Source organism: Eurytemora carolleeae, unplaced genomic scaffold, assembly GCF_000591075.1.
Source record: "Eurytemora carolleeae unplaced genomic scaffold, Eaff_2.0 scaffold60, whole genome shotgun sequence".
Taxonomy (NCBI): domain Eukaryota; kingdom Metazoa; phylum Arthropoda; class Copepoda; order Calanoida; family Temoridae; genus Eurytemora; species Eurytemora carolleeae.
The window spans coordinates 444,247-461,340 of NW_019396087.1; the positions used below are offsets into that span (position 1 = coordinate 444,247).

A 17,094-nucleotide genomic window follows, 5' to 3' on the forward strand; every position below is an offset into this window, starting at 1 on the left:
ATCAGGTCACAAGAGGGGGGGGGGGGGTCTTTTAAATATAAAAGATATCGAACACTCGTCACAAAATGTAAGTTTTTTATCCCCGCATATCTTTGCAATCTGATGGTGTAAATTTTCGTTTTTTCAATCTTGAATTTTAAAATATTAGAAATAGTATTACAAAGATTAAAATATAAATCAGTTACTTTGTTTTAAATATACAGGGTTCTTTTTTAACCTTGCTTGTAGGCTTCTTATTGTTTAAACCTTCTCAAAAAAAGAACTTTAATAGTATAAACGAGAAAGTATGAAAGATGTAAAAAACCATGCACTCTCTGTTAATAAGGAAACTATAATCTTTTTGAAACGTCACATCGTTATTGCTTAGTTTTTTTGGTAAGGTAAGAGTCATTGAATTATTAAAAAAACTCTTTTTGAAAAGTTTAAGTTAAGATATTTGAAATAAGTTTCGAAAAAATGTATTTATTAAAAACGTCTTTTTTATTTTATGACACCCAACAAAATTACACACTATACAAATTAAGACCTAAATTAAGTATAACATAGATTTAATTTAGTTGTTAAACCTAAACAAAAACATTTTTTATTTATTATTTTTGAGTCCTGAATGATATTGTTTTTGTTTTTTGATGGGAATCCTGAGTGCTTAAAATACCTAATAAACGTGGGTCACAAATAAAAATATATTTAGTTTGATGAAAACAGAAAAATATTTTTGTTTTCCCCTCATTCCCCTCTGAGTGCAATGCAGGGGATGAATAATAGAAAAACACGGCAATATAATTCCTGGCGCTGCAGGTCAACGCCAGGTCGAGGGGGGTATAAATACTAGGCAGGTCAACTTATCACCAGCCAGTATACTCTTCAGGCTCAAACAGGTAGTACTTCTACAGATTCCTTAGAGAGGCCGGTTAGAGGAAACGTTCACTAAATTCAGAAGAACATTCTTTTGGGGTTGACCCAATCTTAATTCACATTAATTTCTGTTTTTTTTAAATAGAAAACTTTACACATGAGTAGAGATGGGCATTGTTTTTTTCGAACAGACAACATTTTTGAGAATGAACAATTTTTTAGAACAAATTTTTGAAAAAATGTTGTTTATTTTACTGAAGGAACGCTTTTATTAAACGAACGATTTTACTGAACAATCGTTCAGTGAGTAAATGAACGATAATTTTGAGAACAAACAAAATCAATTTTTTTGAAGAGCTGGAAAAATACGAATGAAATGGCTCGTTTACGAACATTGAAGGAACAAAATGACAAAAAGTTGAACGCGTGTATCTCTAATCATGAGCAGCTGTTATTTATAAGTGTTATCCTGATCAACAAATGAATTTTTACAGAAATCCGCGCAGAACTAAAGAAAATAGTAAAAAGTAAATAATTGCTAGTAACATTTTTATATATCAAAGGTACTGTGGTTCTAATTTAAATATGCCCTCAATTTAAAACAGACCATGTCATACAGCGGTATTTTTTAAACCTTTTCCTGTATAAATACTGCAGAGTTTTTTTTCTAATTATTTCTAACTGTTCCTGAAAATAATCAAATTCTAAGGAGAACATATGCAACTTATAGTCATCTTTATAATAAAGCTCTTCGCTCATATATAAATATGTTAGCAAAAGCTGGCCAAACGACTGAATTGGCTAATTCTTTTTGAGAGAATACAGCTGTATCCTAGTTTAATCATGGCTAAAATAAAATGATTTTGATTTTCAAAATTAGAATTTTTTTCAAAAACTTATTTTTTTCAAAGATTTTTTATTTTTATTTTACGGGAAACGCCGGGCACTTCAGCTAAAGATATTAAACTTCACAATCCTTTTTTTAATCAGAAAGCAGTTTTTCCCATTTATAAGAAAATATGCCAATCTAAAGTACCATTCATTACAATTATATAAGAGAACTGATTACTTGCTTAAAAAAAAAATTTTCTGATCCTAATATCTGTGCAGCCAGTTGTTGTAGACTTTTAATATTTTAAAACATGAGTTATATTGGGTCAAATAGTAAAATCTTAAAATAGTGAATGTCATATCATCATCTGCAATGATAAAGAGAGGAAAGATGACCGTTTATGGCAAATAATCAGTTCCTCTGGGTAACTTTAAAATCGAATATTTTATTAGGTTTGAAAGAAACCCTTCATCATGCCCGGCCATATTAAGCTGACCAAGACTGGTCAACCAGATCCTGATCCTTCAGAATTCCTGGTTCCTTCCATGGAAATGAAGCGATCTGATATGAACAAGGTTTACGATACAAAGAGATCCGTTTGGATTCCTGATCCTAAATCTGGAGGATTTAGGGAAGGATTGTTAGAGTCTGGAGATCTAGATGATCCTTCTAGTAAATGCTTGGTAAGTGTAGGTCATGAGAAATTTACCCATAAATCAACTGAAGTTGGGAAGGTTAATCCACCCAAGTTTGAGAAGGTTGAAGACATGGTTAATCTAACCTTTCTCAATGATGCATCAGTCTTCTGGAATCTGAAAACTCGTTATCAAGCAAAGATGATTCATACTTACTCTGGATTGTTTGTGGTGGTTGTCAATCCATACAAGAGGTATCCCATCTACACTCATCGGGTGGCAAAAGTGTATCTTGGTAAGAGGAGGAATGAGGTTCCACCTCATTTGTGGTCTATTGCAGAGACTGCTTATCGTGGCATGCTTACCACTACTAAAAATCAAGCCATGCTTATCACTGGGGAGTCTGGAGCTGGAAAAACTGAAAATACCAAGAAAGTTATCACTTATTTGGCAATAGTTGCCTCATCTGGAAAGAAATCTGACAACAAGGTTTCTCTTGAAGACCAAATTGTGGCAACAAACCCAATTCTGGAGTCTTATGGCAATGCAAAGACATCCAGGAATGATAACTCATCAAGGTTTGGAAAGTTCATAAGAATCCACTTCAATGCATCTGGAAGATTGGCTGGCTGTGACATTGTATCATACTTACTGGAAAAATCCAGAATTACTGAACAACAAGAGGTAGAGCGTTCTTATCATATATTTTACCAGCTCCTTCAAGAGTTTGGAAATGGAATTGGAGAAGGACTGAAGAATACATGTCATCTTAGTGATGACATTTATGATTATGTGTATGTCTCACAAGGTAAGACCAAGGTTGAATCAATTGATGACAATGAGGAATTGGAATTTACAAATGATGCTTTCAACGTTCTTGGATTTTCTGAGACTGAGAAATTTGGCTGTTTCATGCTTACTGCAGCAGTCATGACTTTTGGAGAGGTAAGGTTTGTTCAGAAGGGTCGAGATGAACAGGCAGAGTGTCCTGATATCACTACAGGATCCTTTGCTTTTAAGGCAGCAACTCTTTGTGGTGTTGATGTGTCTGCTATGATCAAAGCCTTTTGTAAACCAAGAATTAAAGTTGGAACTGAGTGGGTTACCAAAGGTCAAAATGTGGAGCAGGCCACTAATGCAGTAGGTGGAATTGCTAGAGCAATCTATGATAGACTTTTCAAGTGGCTGATTGAAAAGTGTAATGAGACCCTCATTGACCCAACTATGAAGAAAGTAAACTTTTGTGCTGTACTTGATATTGCAGGATTTGAAATATTTGATTACAATGGATTTGAACAAATTTCCATCAATTTTGTCAATGAAAAATTACAGCAGTTTTTCAATCATCATATGTTTGTGGTTGAACAAGAGACCTATATTGGGGAAGGTATTGATTGGGAAATGGTGGACTTTGGCCTGGATCTTCAAGCATGCATTGTCATGTTTGAAAAACCCATGGGATTATGGGCAATTCTTGAAGAAGAGTCATTGTTCCCCAAAGCCACTGATAAGTCCTTTGAGGAAAAGCTGAAAGCATCTCTTGGAAAACTACCAATCTTTCTGAAACCTCAGTCCAAAACTGACAAGCACGCTCATTTTGCTCTTTCTCATTATGCTGGAATAGTATCATATAATGTTACTGGCTGGTTGGAGAAAAACAAAGATCCAGTAAATGATTCAGTTGTTGAGATTCTTAAATCAACCAGCTGCAATGATCTCATTGTGCATCTCTGGCTAGATCATCCAGGCCAGCCAACTGCTACGCCTAAGGAAGAAGGTAAGAAGAAAAAGAAAGGATCTGGAGGAAAAACTGTTTCCTCTGTTTACCTGGTTTCCTTAACTGAACTAATGACAACTCTCTACAACTGTGAACCCCACTTTGTACGCTGTCTAGTTCCTAATACTCACAAGAAACCAGGAGATGTTGAACCACCTCTTATCATGCATCAGCTAACCTGTAACGGTGTATTGGAAGGCATTAGAATTTGTATGAGAGGTTTTCCAAACAGGATTTACTACAAAGACTTCAAATGGAGGTACTGGATTTTAGCAAAAGCAGAGATTGAAAGTTCATCTGAGAACAAAACAGCAGTGTACGCCCTCATGGATAAGATTAGTTTTAGTCGAGACACCTACCGGCTTGGGCACACTATGGTGTTCTTTAGAGCTGGGGCATTGGCTAAGCTTGAGGAATATCGCGATGACATTGTTAATAAGCTTATACGAATGCTGCAGGGTCAGGCAAGATTGAACATCTTAAAACCAGACTTTTGCAAGAGAAGAGATCGAAAAGAATTAATTAAGGTATGCCAGAGGAAATTCAGGCAATACATGCAAATGAGAAACTGGGGATGGTATGTCATAATTCAGAAGACAAGAGCACTAATTGGTTTACCAAATCCAGAAGAAGAGCTGAGACAACTTGAATTAAAGGCAAAATCAACCTATGATGTTTACATGGAGAAACTTGAAACCAAGACAAAATTAGAGGCAGAGAACAAGATTCTTGAAGAAGAGAACAAGGCAACCCTAAAACAAATTGATTCTGAGCAAGGAAATATGTCTCAGTACCATGAGAAGCAAGCTCAAATATCTGCACAAAAAGCTGCCTTAGAAGATGAACTTTCTCAGTCCCAAAGTAAACTTGCAGAACTTGAACAAGACAGAAGTTCAGCTGCAGCACAGAGAAAGCAAAAGGACACTGAGGTTGGACAGATTAAAAGAGAAATTCAAGATCTAGAGATGGTAATCCTGAAGCTAGAGCAAGATAAGAGTTCTAGAGATCACACAATAAGAGGTCTCAATGACGAAATTGCTGATCAGGATGAAGTTCTCAACCGGCTTAATAAGGAAAAGAAACTTTTAGCTGAAAACAATTCCAAAGCAGAAGAAGATCAGATCAATGTTTCAGATAAATTGGACCATTTGACCAAGCTAAAGACCAAACTTGAGAATACACTGGATGAGCTTGAAGGTGCATATGACAAAGAAAAGAGAAATAGAGCAAAAATAGAGAAGGAAAGACGTCAAGTTGAAGGTGACTTGAAACTTGCTCAACAAAATGTGCTTGAATTGGAAAGATCAAGGAAAGAATTTGAAGCAATAATTGCAAGAAAAGAAAAGGAGATGAATGGACTACACTCAAAGCTTGATGATGAGCAAGGTTTAATGGGAAAGTCTCAGAAGTGTATTAAAGAATTACAAGGAAGAGTCGAAGAAATGGAGGAGGAGCTAGAAGCTGAACGTCAAGCGAGAGCCAAAGCTGAACGCCAAAGATCTGATCTTGCCAGAGAATTAGAGGAGTTAGGCCAAAGATTAAGTGAAGCAGGAGGTGCAACAAGTGCTCAGATTGAGCTCAATAAGAAAAGGGAGTCTGAATTAACAAAGCTAAGAAAGGATTTAGAAGAATGCAACATTCAGCAAGAATGCACAGTAGCTAGTCTGAAAAAGAGACATCAGGATGCAATTGCAGAAATGTTGGAACAGATTGACCAACTTTCAAAAATTAAAAACAGGTAAAATGTTTTAAAATTCTTTTTGATGTTTTCTTAACAGTATGAATATTTTTAGGGTGGAAAAGGATAAGATGCAGATTCTTTCTGAGATAACTGATGTGCGTGCTGCTTTTGAAGAAATATCACGATCTAAATCTGCTGCTGAAAAATCAAGCAAAAGTTTAACAAACACATTGAATGATCTAAGTAAAAAATGTGAAGAGGCTACTCTGAATCTTGGGGATTTTAACAATTCTAAGAGAAAAATGGCGGCTGAAAATGCTGATCTTTTAAGACAACTTCAAGAGTTAGAAAATGTTGCTTTCATGAACTCCAAGGTTAGGGATTCTCTAAATATAGCTCTGGAGGAGCAAAAGCATATCTGTGATGAAGAATCTAAAGAGAGGATTTCTCTCCTTTCTAAGTTTAGAAACTTGGAACATGAATATGATGGTCTAAGAGAACACTATCATGAAGAATTGATGAACAGAGAAAACTTGGAAGCTCAGGGTAAGAAAGCTAATGTTGAAGTGGAAATGTGGAAGCAAAAGTATGAAATTGAAGGCATTCAAAAAGCAGAAGAGCTTGAAATGTCCAAGCTTAAGCTTCAAGCCAGGCTTTCTGAATCTCAGAACACTGTTGACAATCTGCACAATAAACAGGTTCAGCTTGAGAAGGCTAAAGCCAAGCTGGAAACTGATAAAGAAGAGCTTTCAAGTCAGCTTGATCAGGCACAGATGTTACATGCAACTATGGAGAAAAGAGCAAAGCAGTTTGACAGGTATTAATAAATTAACCATAATAATCATTATTTTAAAAGTTTTTTCAATTTTTTCTATATTAGAATTGTTTCTGAATGGAAGGGCAAGGTTTCTGGTCTCTCATTGGATCTTGATGTTTCCCAGAATGAAACAAGAAATGCTTCGTCTGAACTCTTCCGTATCAAGAGCGCATATGATGAGTCTATTTTGCAACTTGATGAAGTTAGGAGAGAGAACAAGAACTTGTCCAACGAGATTAAGGATATTATGGACCAGATATCTGAAGGAGGAAGATCTATTCATGAAATTGATAAAATCAGGTTCAATATTTAAAATAAGAAAATCAGAGTCTAGAACTTTTTTGATGGACAGATAGCAGATTTTTTGGGGTATTTTTGGTCGGACATTTAGAGATGTTTAAGAGGTATTTTGCAGGGATGTTCAATACTAAAAATTCGACCTCAGGTGACACAGTTTTACCCACAAAGTATAAGACTTTAAAGACGAATTAAAAGACTTCCAGTATCGACGATCACAAGATTAAATTAAGTCTTCTGCATTAAATGTGGTCTTTAAATGGCTTATTTGATGATTTGGCGCCAAAAAAAGGTTTATAGTTGCAGGGAATCATGATTATAAGGAAAAATTATATTATTCCGTACAGTTGTCTCTGAAGTCTTATTCTTTTAGGGTAGCACTGTATAATATTGTATTTAAGGAGAAGACTAGAATCAGAGAAGCTTGAACTTGAATCTGCTTTATCAGAAGCAGAATCTGCACTTGAACAAGAAGAAAACAAGGTAACCAAGAGAAAATAACAAAATAACTTTTTAAGTTTAATAAATGAATGTTAAAAGTTTTTGCAACAAACGCAAATTTTGTAATCACTATATCCTTGCAATTTTATGGGGTAAACCTTTGATATTCAATATTGACCTAACAGAATATCTCAGGTCTACAAAGATAAAGAAAATCTGAGACTGTGGCTGCGACTCAATTTCATTAGTTTATTGAAGCCTTATTTTGCAACTGAATTAAACAATTTTGGAAATATTGAAAATGAAAGCATTTCTAGATATTTATTTAATCCCAATTAATTTTTAACATCTTGATTCTATTTGTTGTTTCAATCAATAAAAATAATTTAATAAGAACTAAAGTTAGAAATGTGGAATAGGAAAACGACATTAAAGCAGTGTAATTTTTTACTGTTACAATGCAAATAGTTTTAATAGTAAGTTATTAAATCACTAATCAAGTTAAATAGGTTTGTTACAACTACACAAAGTGACAATTAATGTGTCTCATGTTCATTTGACTATTTTAAGTCGTAAATTGAGTTTTTTTAGATCTCACTGTTTTATTTTAGGTTCTCCGAGCCCAGCTTGAACTTACTCAAGTGCGCCAGGAGATAGAACGAAGATTGGCAGAAAAAGATGAAGAATTTCAGGTAATTATAAACTATTCTTTAGTACCACCAGCCCTACTAATGGCTTAAACACTTTACTAACGTTTGAATATGTTTTAAAGGAAGTAAACACTCGCCTCAAACTCCTTATTTTAAATTTCAACATATTTTAACTCAACTTGCACAACTTCGGGAATCGGTTTGTTAACGGAACTTTTCCCAGTCCCACTGCAACTGTTAAAAGTTATTCAAAAAAATAATGTAAGCCAATAACTCTGATCTTTTAATCTAATATTTCAAACTATTCTGTTGGATCAAATAGTTTAAAATATAAATGGTTTACACTATCAGGTTGCAAAGTCATAGGACTATAAATTTTGAGTTTGTGGCAGTAATAATTAACCCTTCAATCAGCTATTCACTTTTTCGAATAGCATTCCGTTTATTTTAAAAAATCTCTGTTCGTGAAAGAAACTCTGTTTAGGCCCACTGTATATAGATTAACATAGTTTACGTTCAATATTGAATTAAATTCTAGTAGAATAAACTTCGGAGCGAAGGAGGGGGGGGGGGGAAAGGCAAGGGGGACTGATATTAAATACAATTTATGGGTAAAGTTTCACTTTTCTAAACCCATTTACTGTTTACAAGTACTACAATTTGTTCTCATAATATTACAAGTTTCTGGCATAATTCTTGCAAAGGATATTTATGTATAATTGCATATATATATCTTGGATTGTATCTAATGCATAATATTATTAAATTACTAATCTAGGGAACTAAGAAGCAGTTTGCTAAAGCTCTTGAATCTATGCAAGCAGCTCTTGAGAGTGAGTCAAAATCCAAGGTTAGTGAGAAATTGAGAAATGAAAATGATTAAAGAAATGAGAAAGTATTAAAATCATGATCATATTTTATATTTTACTTTTGAACATGTTTTGCAGATTTATCTGTTTTGTTAAATATTCAAAATTTGAAATTTTTCTTCTTTTTTTCAAAGAAACATTTTAAAGAAAGGTCTTTTAAAATAAAAAAGTTTTAGTACTTAGTACTTAGCTTTTTCTTTTTTATCCGGTATTTAGCGCAGATGCCATTTTTCCAAATTGAATTTAATCCTAAAAAAGTACTTTTTTCAAAATCTATTAGAATTATTTGATAAGAACCAATTTTTAAAGCACCGCATAAAGAACATTTTTACCCCTTAGAAAAGTTTTGAAATACACATATTTGATAACATTAAAAACAAGGTTGAAGCTCTACGTATAAAAAAGAAGCTTGAAGCTGATGTAGGAGATCTAGAAAACTCCCTGGAGCATGCTAATGCTGCCAATATGGAGAACCAAAAGAACATCAAGAAAATACAAGATTATATTAGGAAGGCTCAGGTAAAATATGGAACCAGAGTTATAATATTTTAAATAAAAAGCATTAAAAGGCATGCTGAGCTGGGAACTTTTGAATGGTGGATATTGAGATTAATACTTGATCCACTCTTTTTCTTAATCTCCAGATTAAATGCTTCCTCTCCTCTTGTTATTGATCTCCAGATTAATTAACCGATCTGGATTAGGGATATCCCATTCTAAAGTTTTCAGCTCTGGTATGTTTTCTTATGACAATACTATATAAATATAAGAAGAACTTTAAAAAAAGGTAATTTCTCAAAATTTAATTTGATGATTTTTTTGATATGAGCAATTATATTAAGATTTCTTTTGAAAGATATTTTCAACATTAAACCATATTCTCCAGATGCAGTTAGAGGAAGAGAGCAAGGCCAAATCCGAAGCACATGACGCTCTTCTTGCAGCAGTCAGACGCGCTCACGCACATAGGAACGCGCTTGAAGAGGCTAGAACTCTTCTTGAACAAGCTGATCGTGCTAGAAGAATGCTTGAGAATGATTTGACTGATTGTAATGAAACTTTGGGCGCACAAACAGTAGAGAATCAGTCTCTAACAGCAGCCAGGAGGAAATGTGAGATCGAAATAGAAGCTCTTAACGTAAGTTTTATACAAATTGAAACATATTAAATCATATGCTCGGAGTAATTTAAAATTTGCTTGCAATATAAAACTCTCAGCATTTTGTAAAAATTTTCCTTTAAAACTTAACCTAAAAACAACAAAATATAAAATGAGTAAGAAATGTAAAACTGAAGGCCAAAAAGAGTTGCAGTACTTCAACACGAACTAAACATCGATGTTTTAGTACTTAGTACTTAGCTTTTTCTTAATATTTATTTAGCATGTCAAATTTTGTTTAGCATTTTTCCGGTTTTTAGCGCAGATGCCATTTTTCTAGATTGAATTTAATTTTGTAAAATTTGCAAAATTTGTATAGCTCTCAATTGAATAAGGCTAATAACACAAAGTTTTCAGGCAAGAAAAAATTTAAGATTCTTTGGGTATTTTGTCCTTGTTTTGGTTTTTAAGCTATGGATGTAATGATATGCTGAGGAACGCTCTTTGATATATTAGCTGTTAATATTCTCTAGAATGATCTTGATGAGATGAACTCTGAGGCCCGGCTATCTGAAGAAAAGGCCCGGAGTGCAATGATTGATGCTGCAAGGTACATGATGGTTCAAAAACATAATGATCCTAAGGTTGCAAACTCTTACGCAAAATTTGATGAGGATATTTCCAATTACTTTCTAATACCTAGAGCAAAAAACGAGTCCTTTACAGATACACAAATAAAATTAACATTGAACCTGCAACTTATTAGCAGTCTGGACCTTTTCAAAAATATCAAGTAATTTCTTATTGGTTGAATATTTTCAACATTTCTCTTTTTTTTACTCATGCAAAATAAAAATAGTAGTACAGTGATAACCAGAAAACTTTGGAACAGCTGAAGACGACTTTATAGCAATACTTAAGTGTATTTGATGTTGTTACAAAGCAAATAGTTTCACTAGACACTTAACAAATCACTGAATAAGTAAAATTGGTCTGTTTACTCTGCACAATTGCTGTTTAAAGTCCATAACTTGATTATAAAAGTCGTCTTCCTATTTTAGAGTTTTCTTGTTATCACCGTATATAAAAGTTTAGTTAATATTCCTTGTAAACAAGCATTATATACAAGATTATCCTTAAAATGTTGGAATATGAAGACGTCATATAATTAATATTTGACTATTTTATAATATTAAAAATCCACTTATTAAGCGAATCTGTGTTCAATGTACAATTGCCGTTTGTGTTCATGAAAATATCAAGAATCATAGCTTGAATCAACAGTCGACATCATAATCCATAGTTTTATAGGTCGACTATATTTTGTGATAAATAAACTTTATCCAGGCTTGCTGATGAACTGAGAGCAGAGCAAGAGCTAGCTCAGGTGCTGGAGAGAGACAGGAAACTGGTGGAAGCTCAGGTTTGATAGCTAATGCTAATATTAAACTTCAATATTTTGATTTATTTCCTAGGTGAAAGATGCAGCTTGTAGACTGGATGAAGCAGAACATAGTTTCTTAAAGGTAATATTAATCAAAACTAAAAAAGCTATAACGTCCCGAGGAACTTTTGTGCTAATCTTGAATAACTAATCTCGATATCCAATATGGGCAATTTTAAACCTGATTCCTTAAATAAAGATATCCCTACAGGGTATTACTATCACAGGATGTTGAAGAGGAATTAATTTAAAAACGCAAGAAGAAAATGAAGAACGTGCAGTGCACTCTCTAAAGTTACACTAGAATAGCAGTTAAGAAGAATTTTTGTTAAAATTCGGAAAACCGTAAGGAAGTCAAACCATATAGAAATCCAACGTATAGAAACAGCTACGTATAGCAACAAGGCGTATTTTCCGGGAAAACATTTTTTATATTCTTGAGAAATTAAATAATCAGTGTAAAGTAGAAATAATTTTCATAAAATCCTTTTATTTAAATGGTAACGCGGAATTTTATGAAATCATATTAGCATTTTATACTTTTGAGAAATTTTTTTTCTTCTAAAAATAAAAGTGTAGAAAAATATTTTTTATATATAATATACTATTAAAAAAATATTTTTTTTAATAGTAATGCGCAATTTTATGCATAACCATATAATCATTCATTTATGTTGTCAATGTTTATGTTGTCAATACATAATAAAATCTGGAGGGACCTAAAACACATACAAACTTGCATATTAAACTATTTTGCTCCTTTAATGTCTAGGGTATGTTAGAAAAATAGAAATTATGATAATGATAATGATAAGCTACAATGTTTTACAAAAACGTTTAATTTCTCAAAAATATAAAAAATATTCTGCCGCAAAATACGCCTTGTTGCTATACGTAGCTGTTTCTATACGTTGGATTTCTATAAGGTTTGACTTCCGACATTGAAGTCAAACTAGTGAATTTAACTGCAGGCAAACATGTGAGAATTTTCAGAACTTTTAAACCTAGAAAAACTACAATATCTTCCACATTATTGATCAGATATAAGTTTCAAGGGTCCGTTGTGAATTGTGCATTACCATCTTGACATGAAGGTTCACTTGAATTTACGCTTACAGTCCCTTTATTTCTGTTTTTTTTTGCCTAGGGTGGGAAGAAGGCGATGAATAAGATGGAGACAAGGATTCATGAACTGGAGGCAGAGCTGGACTCGGAGAACAGGAGGATGATGGATGCAACCAAGAACCTGAAGAAGAGTGAGAGAAGGATCCAGGAGCTGACCTACCAGCAGGAGGAGGACAGGAAGAATCATGAGAGGATGCAGGTAAACAGCAAAATTATAGAAAATCAGGAAGTTTCGCGCCCCGTTAAAATAAAACTTATCATAATATGTATAACACCAAAATGTTCATATTCATATTACGTCTTTCATTCATTTTGTTTTCTGTATTAATGCCTTTTTCTAAAAACTAAATTACAAATTTTATTAAAGAATTTTCGTTTTTGATCAAACGCAAGAAAGAAAATTTTTCCTTTTCCGTTGGAGTGGTTCACCTATTATGTCTAACAAGCAGTAGTTTGTTCTTATAGCTTTCTAACAATGTTTAAAAAAATAAATTTTTTAATATATTTAAATAAATGATTATTTGACATTACAAGTCTGTTAAGCTATCTTAAAAATCTTGAAAATTTTAAAAATCGAAAGATTAGATTAAGTTTTTTCCTTAGGATTTACATTTTTATATATATTATATATTTACAAATGAATGTTGCGGAGAACAAAGACGATTTTAATTCTCATGTTTTATAAAGTACTGTAAGCATAATTTCCAGTGACCCTCCAGCAGAGATTACAATGCCCGATTCACAACGGGAACCTTAAAAATTTGTTTGATTATGTATGCATTTTAATATCAATGTTTATAATTAAGAATACTGATTCTTTTTAATCGTGTATCCCTCCAAAAGTGACTTGCGCATTTCTACTGCCTAAAAACATATAAGAATTATCAGAATTAAACACTCATAAACATAGAAATATCATTGATCCCATAAAGATTTTAAGAGTACCGTTGTGAATCGAGCAATGCCATCTTTACAGGAAGGATCACCTTTTATTACACCTTTTATCCCTTCATGGTTGCAGGGTCTGGTTGACCAGCTCCAGGGGAAAGTTAAATCTTACAAGAAGCAGATCGAAGAAGCTGAAGAGATTGCAGCTCTAAACCTTGCCAAGTTTAGACAAGTTCAGGTTTGTAGATTAATTTAATTGGGAACCCAGCTGTAGATTCTTTATCAGCTAGCTTGGGAACCCAGCTGTAGATTATTTTAATTGGGAACCCAGCTGTAGATTATTTTGATTGGGAATCCAACTGTAGATTATTTAAATTGTAGATTATTTAAAAGCTAGCTTGGGAATCCAGCTGTAGATTTTTTATCAGCTAGCTTGGGAATCCAGCTGTAGATTTTTTATCAGCTAGCTTGGGAATCCAGCTGTAGATTTTTTATCAGCTAGCTTGGGAACCCAGCTGTATATTTTTTAACAGAAAGGTTGGGAACCCAGCTGTAAATTATTTAACAGCTAGCTTGAGAACCCAGCTGTAGATTTTTTTAAATCTAGCTTTGGAACCCAGCTGTAAATTACTTATCAGCTAGCTTGGGAATCCAGCTGTAGATTTTTTATCAGCTAGCTTGGGAACCCAGCTGTAGATTTTTTAACAGAAAGGTTGGGAACCCAGCTGTAAATTATTTAACAGCTAGCTTGGGAACCCAGCTGTAGATTTTTTAAAATCTAGCTTTGGAACCCAGCTGTAAATTACTTAACAGCTAGCTTGGGAACCTGCAGTTGTAAATTATTTAAGAGCTAGCTTGGGAACCCAGCTGTAAATTATTTAACAGATAGCTTGGGAACCCACCTGTGCTTGGAATATAATATTTATTCATGAAATCAAACTGCAATCAATATTATTGATATGAAGTGTTTTAATCCTGATATCCCTTTTCTCTGAATAACTATCAAAGGTCAGGTTGCAATAATATAAGGTAAAGAAAATCAGAATTTGCTGAAGGATATCATTCCCTTTAATAATCTGCATGTATCCTAAATGTATTTATATCTAGGGAAACCTGCAGGATAGCTCCGAGCATGCTGATCTGTCTGAGCATGCATTGGCAAAAATTAAAGCTGCGGCTAGAGCCGGCTCCCTTGGACCTAACATGGTAAGTTTCCACAATGAAAAATAATTCATCTCCTGAAACATCATTTTAAAGGAACTGAGTTTTTGCCACAAACTTGAATTATCTAATCCCTATATCTTTAGAACCTGTCGGAGAAAAACCTTCGATATTTCAAACGTGATGAATTGATTTAACAGAATTCATAGTTTGAAATATATAATATTAGCAATATTGGGTTACAAAGATATAGGAATTAGAAAATCAGATGTTATGGCAAGGCTCAGTACCTTTCGTTTTTATTTTCGCTTATTTCTCGGGCTTATTTGGTTGATAATTTGATTTAATTAAGCTTTATTTTAGTAAATAAACTGATGAAATGATAAAATGAACTGATCTGGTTCTGGTAATCTGGTGCAGTGTAACTTTACCTTATCTTAAACTAATTATCTCATGTGGTTTGAATATCCCTGTAACACAAGTGTGTAACAATGTTTCTTTTAATCGTTAAATTAATCAAACATACGTTTTATTAATAATTATCAATAGTAATGTATGTACAATGTTTCTAATGATCCTAATAAATGTATTGCAAGTTATTATCAAGGTCTTTAAAACAAAGAAGCAAAAAATATTCAATTATTCAGAGTGTGTTAATAAGTACGGGAAAAGAGAGACGACTCAAGAATATACTTATTGTTGTTGTGTCTTTAAAGACACTTCAGACGGTATCTAAAGTGCCCCTTCATGTGTAAACTGGCATGTCCGATTCACAAACGATGTCGATTATAAATTATAATTATTGGGCCACTCTGTATTAAACTTTAGTTTTCCATTATCAATGACGACATTTAAGTTATGCCATGCTAAAGGCATCAGCTGACTTTATTTACATCCTTTAGCAGACAGTATATACGCAAAATAGTAGAGAGTAGAATCCCTTCAAGTTCACTGTGTAAAACTCAACCAGTTTTAATAATAGTTTGAAATCTGCCATGCTGGCAGCTCAAATCAAATATTTATCATACAAATTTTTAAGTGACTGTTTATGTAATTTCTTGTCATCCTCTAAATCAATTGAATGAGTGCCAAACTCTAAAATTATTTTTAAAACCTTAGAAACAAATTTTTTGAAAAACTGTTGGGAAAATGTTTATTTTCTTGTTTTCCAAATAATACCTTAGAACTGTCACTACTTCAAAAATACAATTAATTGTTTAACTTTTTTTGATATATCTCAATTCTTAAACTGAAAATAATAAAATGCCTCTGTATTTTGCTTCAAAATCAAATAATCAAGTAATCAAGATCGAATGGATAACTTATCTCTATAATTATACTACCTGAAGGGCCCGGTGTTGCCCGTAAAAAAAATTGAAAAAATATTTTGAAATTTTTTTTTGGATTTTTTAGCCTATATCATACAAATAACAGATGAATTAGCTAGATAAAAATAAAAAGCTTTTTAAATAAACAACTTATAAGTAATAATTATTTAACATACAATTATTGAGGACTGATGAGTGATGATGATGTAAACTTGAGTATAAATATATTTTAATTCTCTGAAGTTGTGCGTTATACTGATAGAGAACACTTTTAATTCATGAAATCAAATTTTCCTCCCGTTACCAAATTCATTTAGTGCTTTCAGCTTTACCTCTTTCTTAAGAAAATTCAATCATGGCTAATGTTTTGTTCTTCAACCTATATAAATTTGTCAAATGCAAAAAAATTCTATCGTGCACGTATGATGAAATTGAAAATCAACCTCCCAGCTTTCAGAGTTGAAAATGAAATTTATCAATCATGCAGAACATAAAATATTTACAAATGCAAGCTTAAAGAGACTGTAAACGTAATGTCAAGCGAGTGCGACCTTCTATGTAAAGATGTCAATGCCCGATTTTCAGTGGTAACGGTAAATGCTTTGTCTAATCAAGCATGAATTAGATATTTATATTTTTCTTAAACTGTTAATTTTTATCTGCAATTTCTCTGGGAAAGTGGCTTTTGCATTTCTTGCTTATGAGAAAAAGAAAATATCTGAATTTTATACAATTTGAGTCAGAAAACAAACAACACTATTGTCCAAATGTTTAATCAGATTATTAAGCTATCAAGACACTCCTGTATGCCGAGTCCATTAGCGCCTGATCCAATCAGGGTTCAGTCATGTGTTTGTTGTCAATTCTGAACCAATAGAAATAGTATGGCGGGAACATCTATCTATCTATATCATTATCCAATCAGAGTTATGAATCCTTAAATCGGCGTAAAAGGAAATATTTACTTCTACTGAAACTATAGTGAAGGGAACTGCTGTAAATTGGGCATCTACATCTTTGAATGAAGGGTAATTTGAAATTACGCTTATAATAAAGCTCTTCGCATATATATATCTGTATAGTGTAAATATAATAATGCTTTTCGCACATATATATATATATATATATATATATATATTATCAGAATTAAACACTTTTAAACCTAAAAAACCGACAATTTCTTCCACATTTTTAA

At 32.9% G+C, this 17,094-nt stretch overlaps 1 protein-coding gene across 1 annotated transcript; it reads left to right on the plus strand.

Moving 5' to 3' along the window:
• Positions 1-781: 781 nt before the first annotated feature.
• On the plus strand, positions 782-15,171 carry LOC111718311 (myosin heavy chain, muscle). The gene is made up of 16 exons (XM_023493867.1): positions 782-878; positions 2,140-5,837; positions 5,893-6,597; positions 6,661-6,897; positions 7,296-7,377; positions 7,947-8,027; positions 8,764-8,835; positions 9,236-9,373; positions 9,741-9,992; positions 10,487-10,563; positions 11,301-11,376; positions 11,429-11,479; positions 12,545-12,721; positions 13,544-13,648; positions 14,518-14,616; positions 14,935-15,171. The coding sequence occupies exons 2-16, from the start codon at positions 2,161-2,163 to the stop codon at positions 14,935-14,937; spliced, it is 5,832 nt and encodes a 1,943-aa protein (XP_023349635.1). The 5' UTR covers positions 782-878; positions 2,140-2,160; the 3' UTR covers positions 14,938-15,171.
• Positions 15,172-17,094: the final 1,923 nt, after the last annotated feature.

Bases quoted from the DNA above. Each gene is read 5' to 3' on its own strand.
- LOC111718311 (XM_023493867.1), top strand. From the start codon at position 2,161: ATGCCCGGCCATATTAAGCTGACCAAGACTGGTCAACCAGATCCTGAT. The intron at 7,378-7,946 runs GTAACCAAGAGA...GTTTTATTTTAG, and splicing joins TTGAACAAGAAGAAAACAAG to GTTCTCCGAGCCCAGCTTGA. The intron at 9,374-9,740 runs GTAAAATATGGA...CATATTCTCCAG, and splicing joins ATTATATTAGGAAGGCTCAG to ATGCAGTTAGAGGAAGAGAG.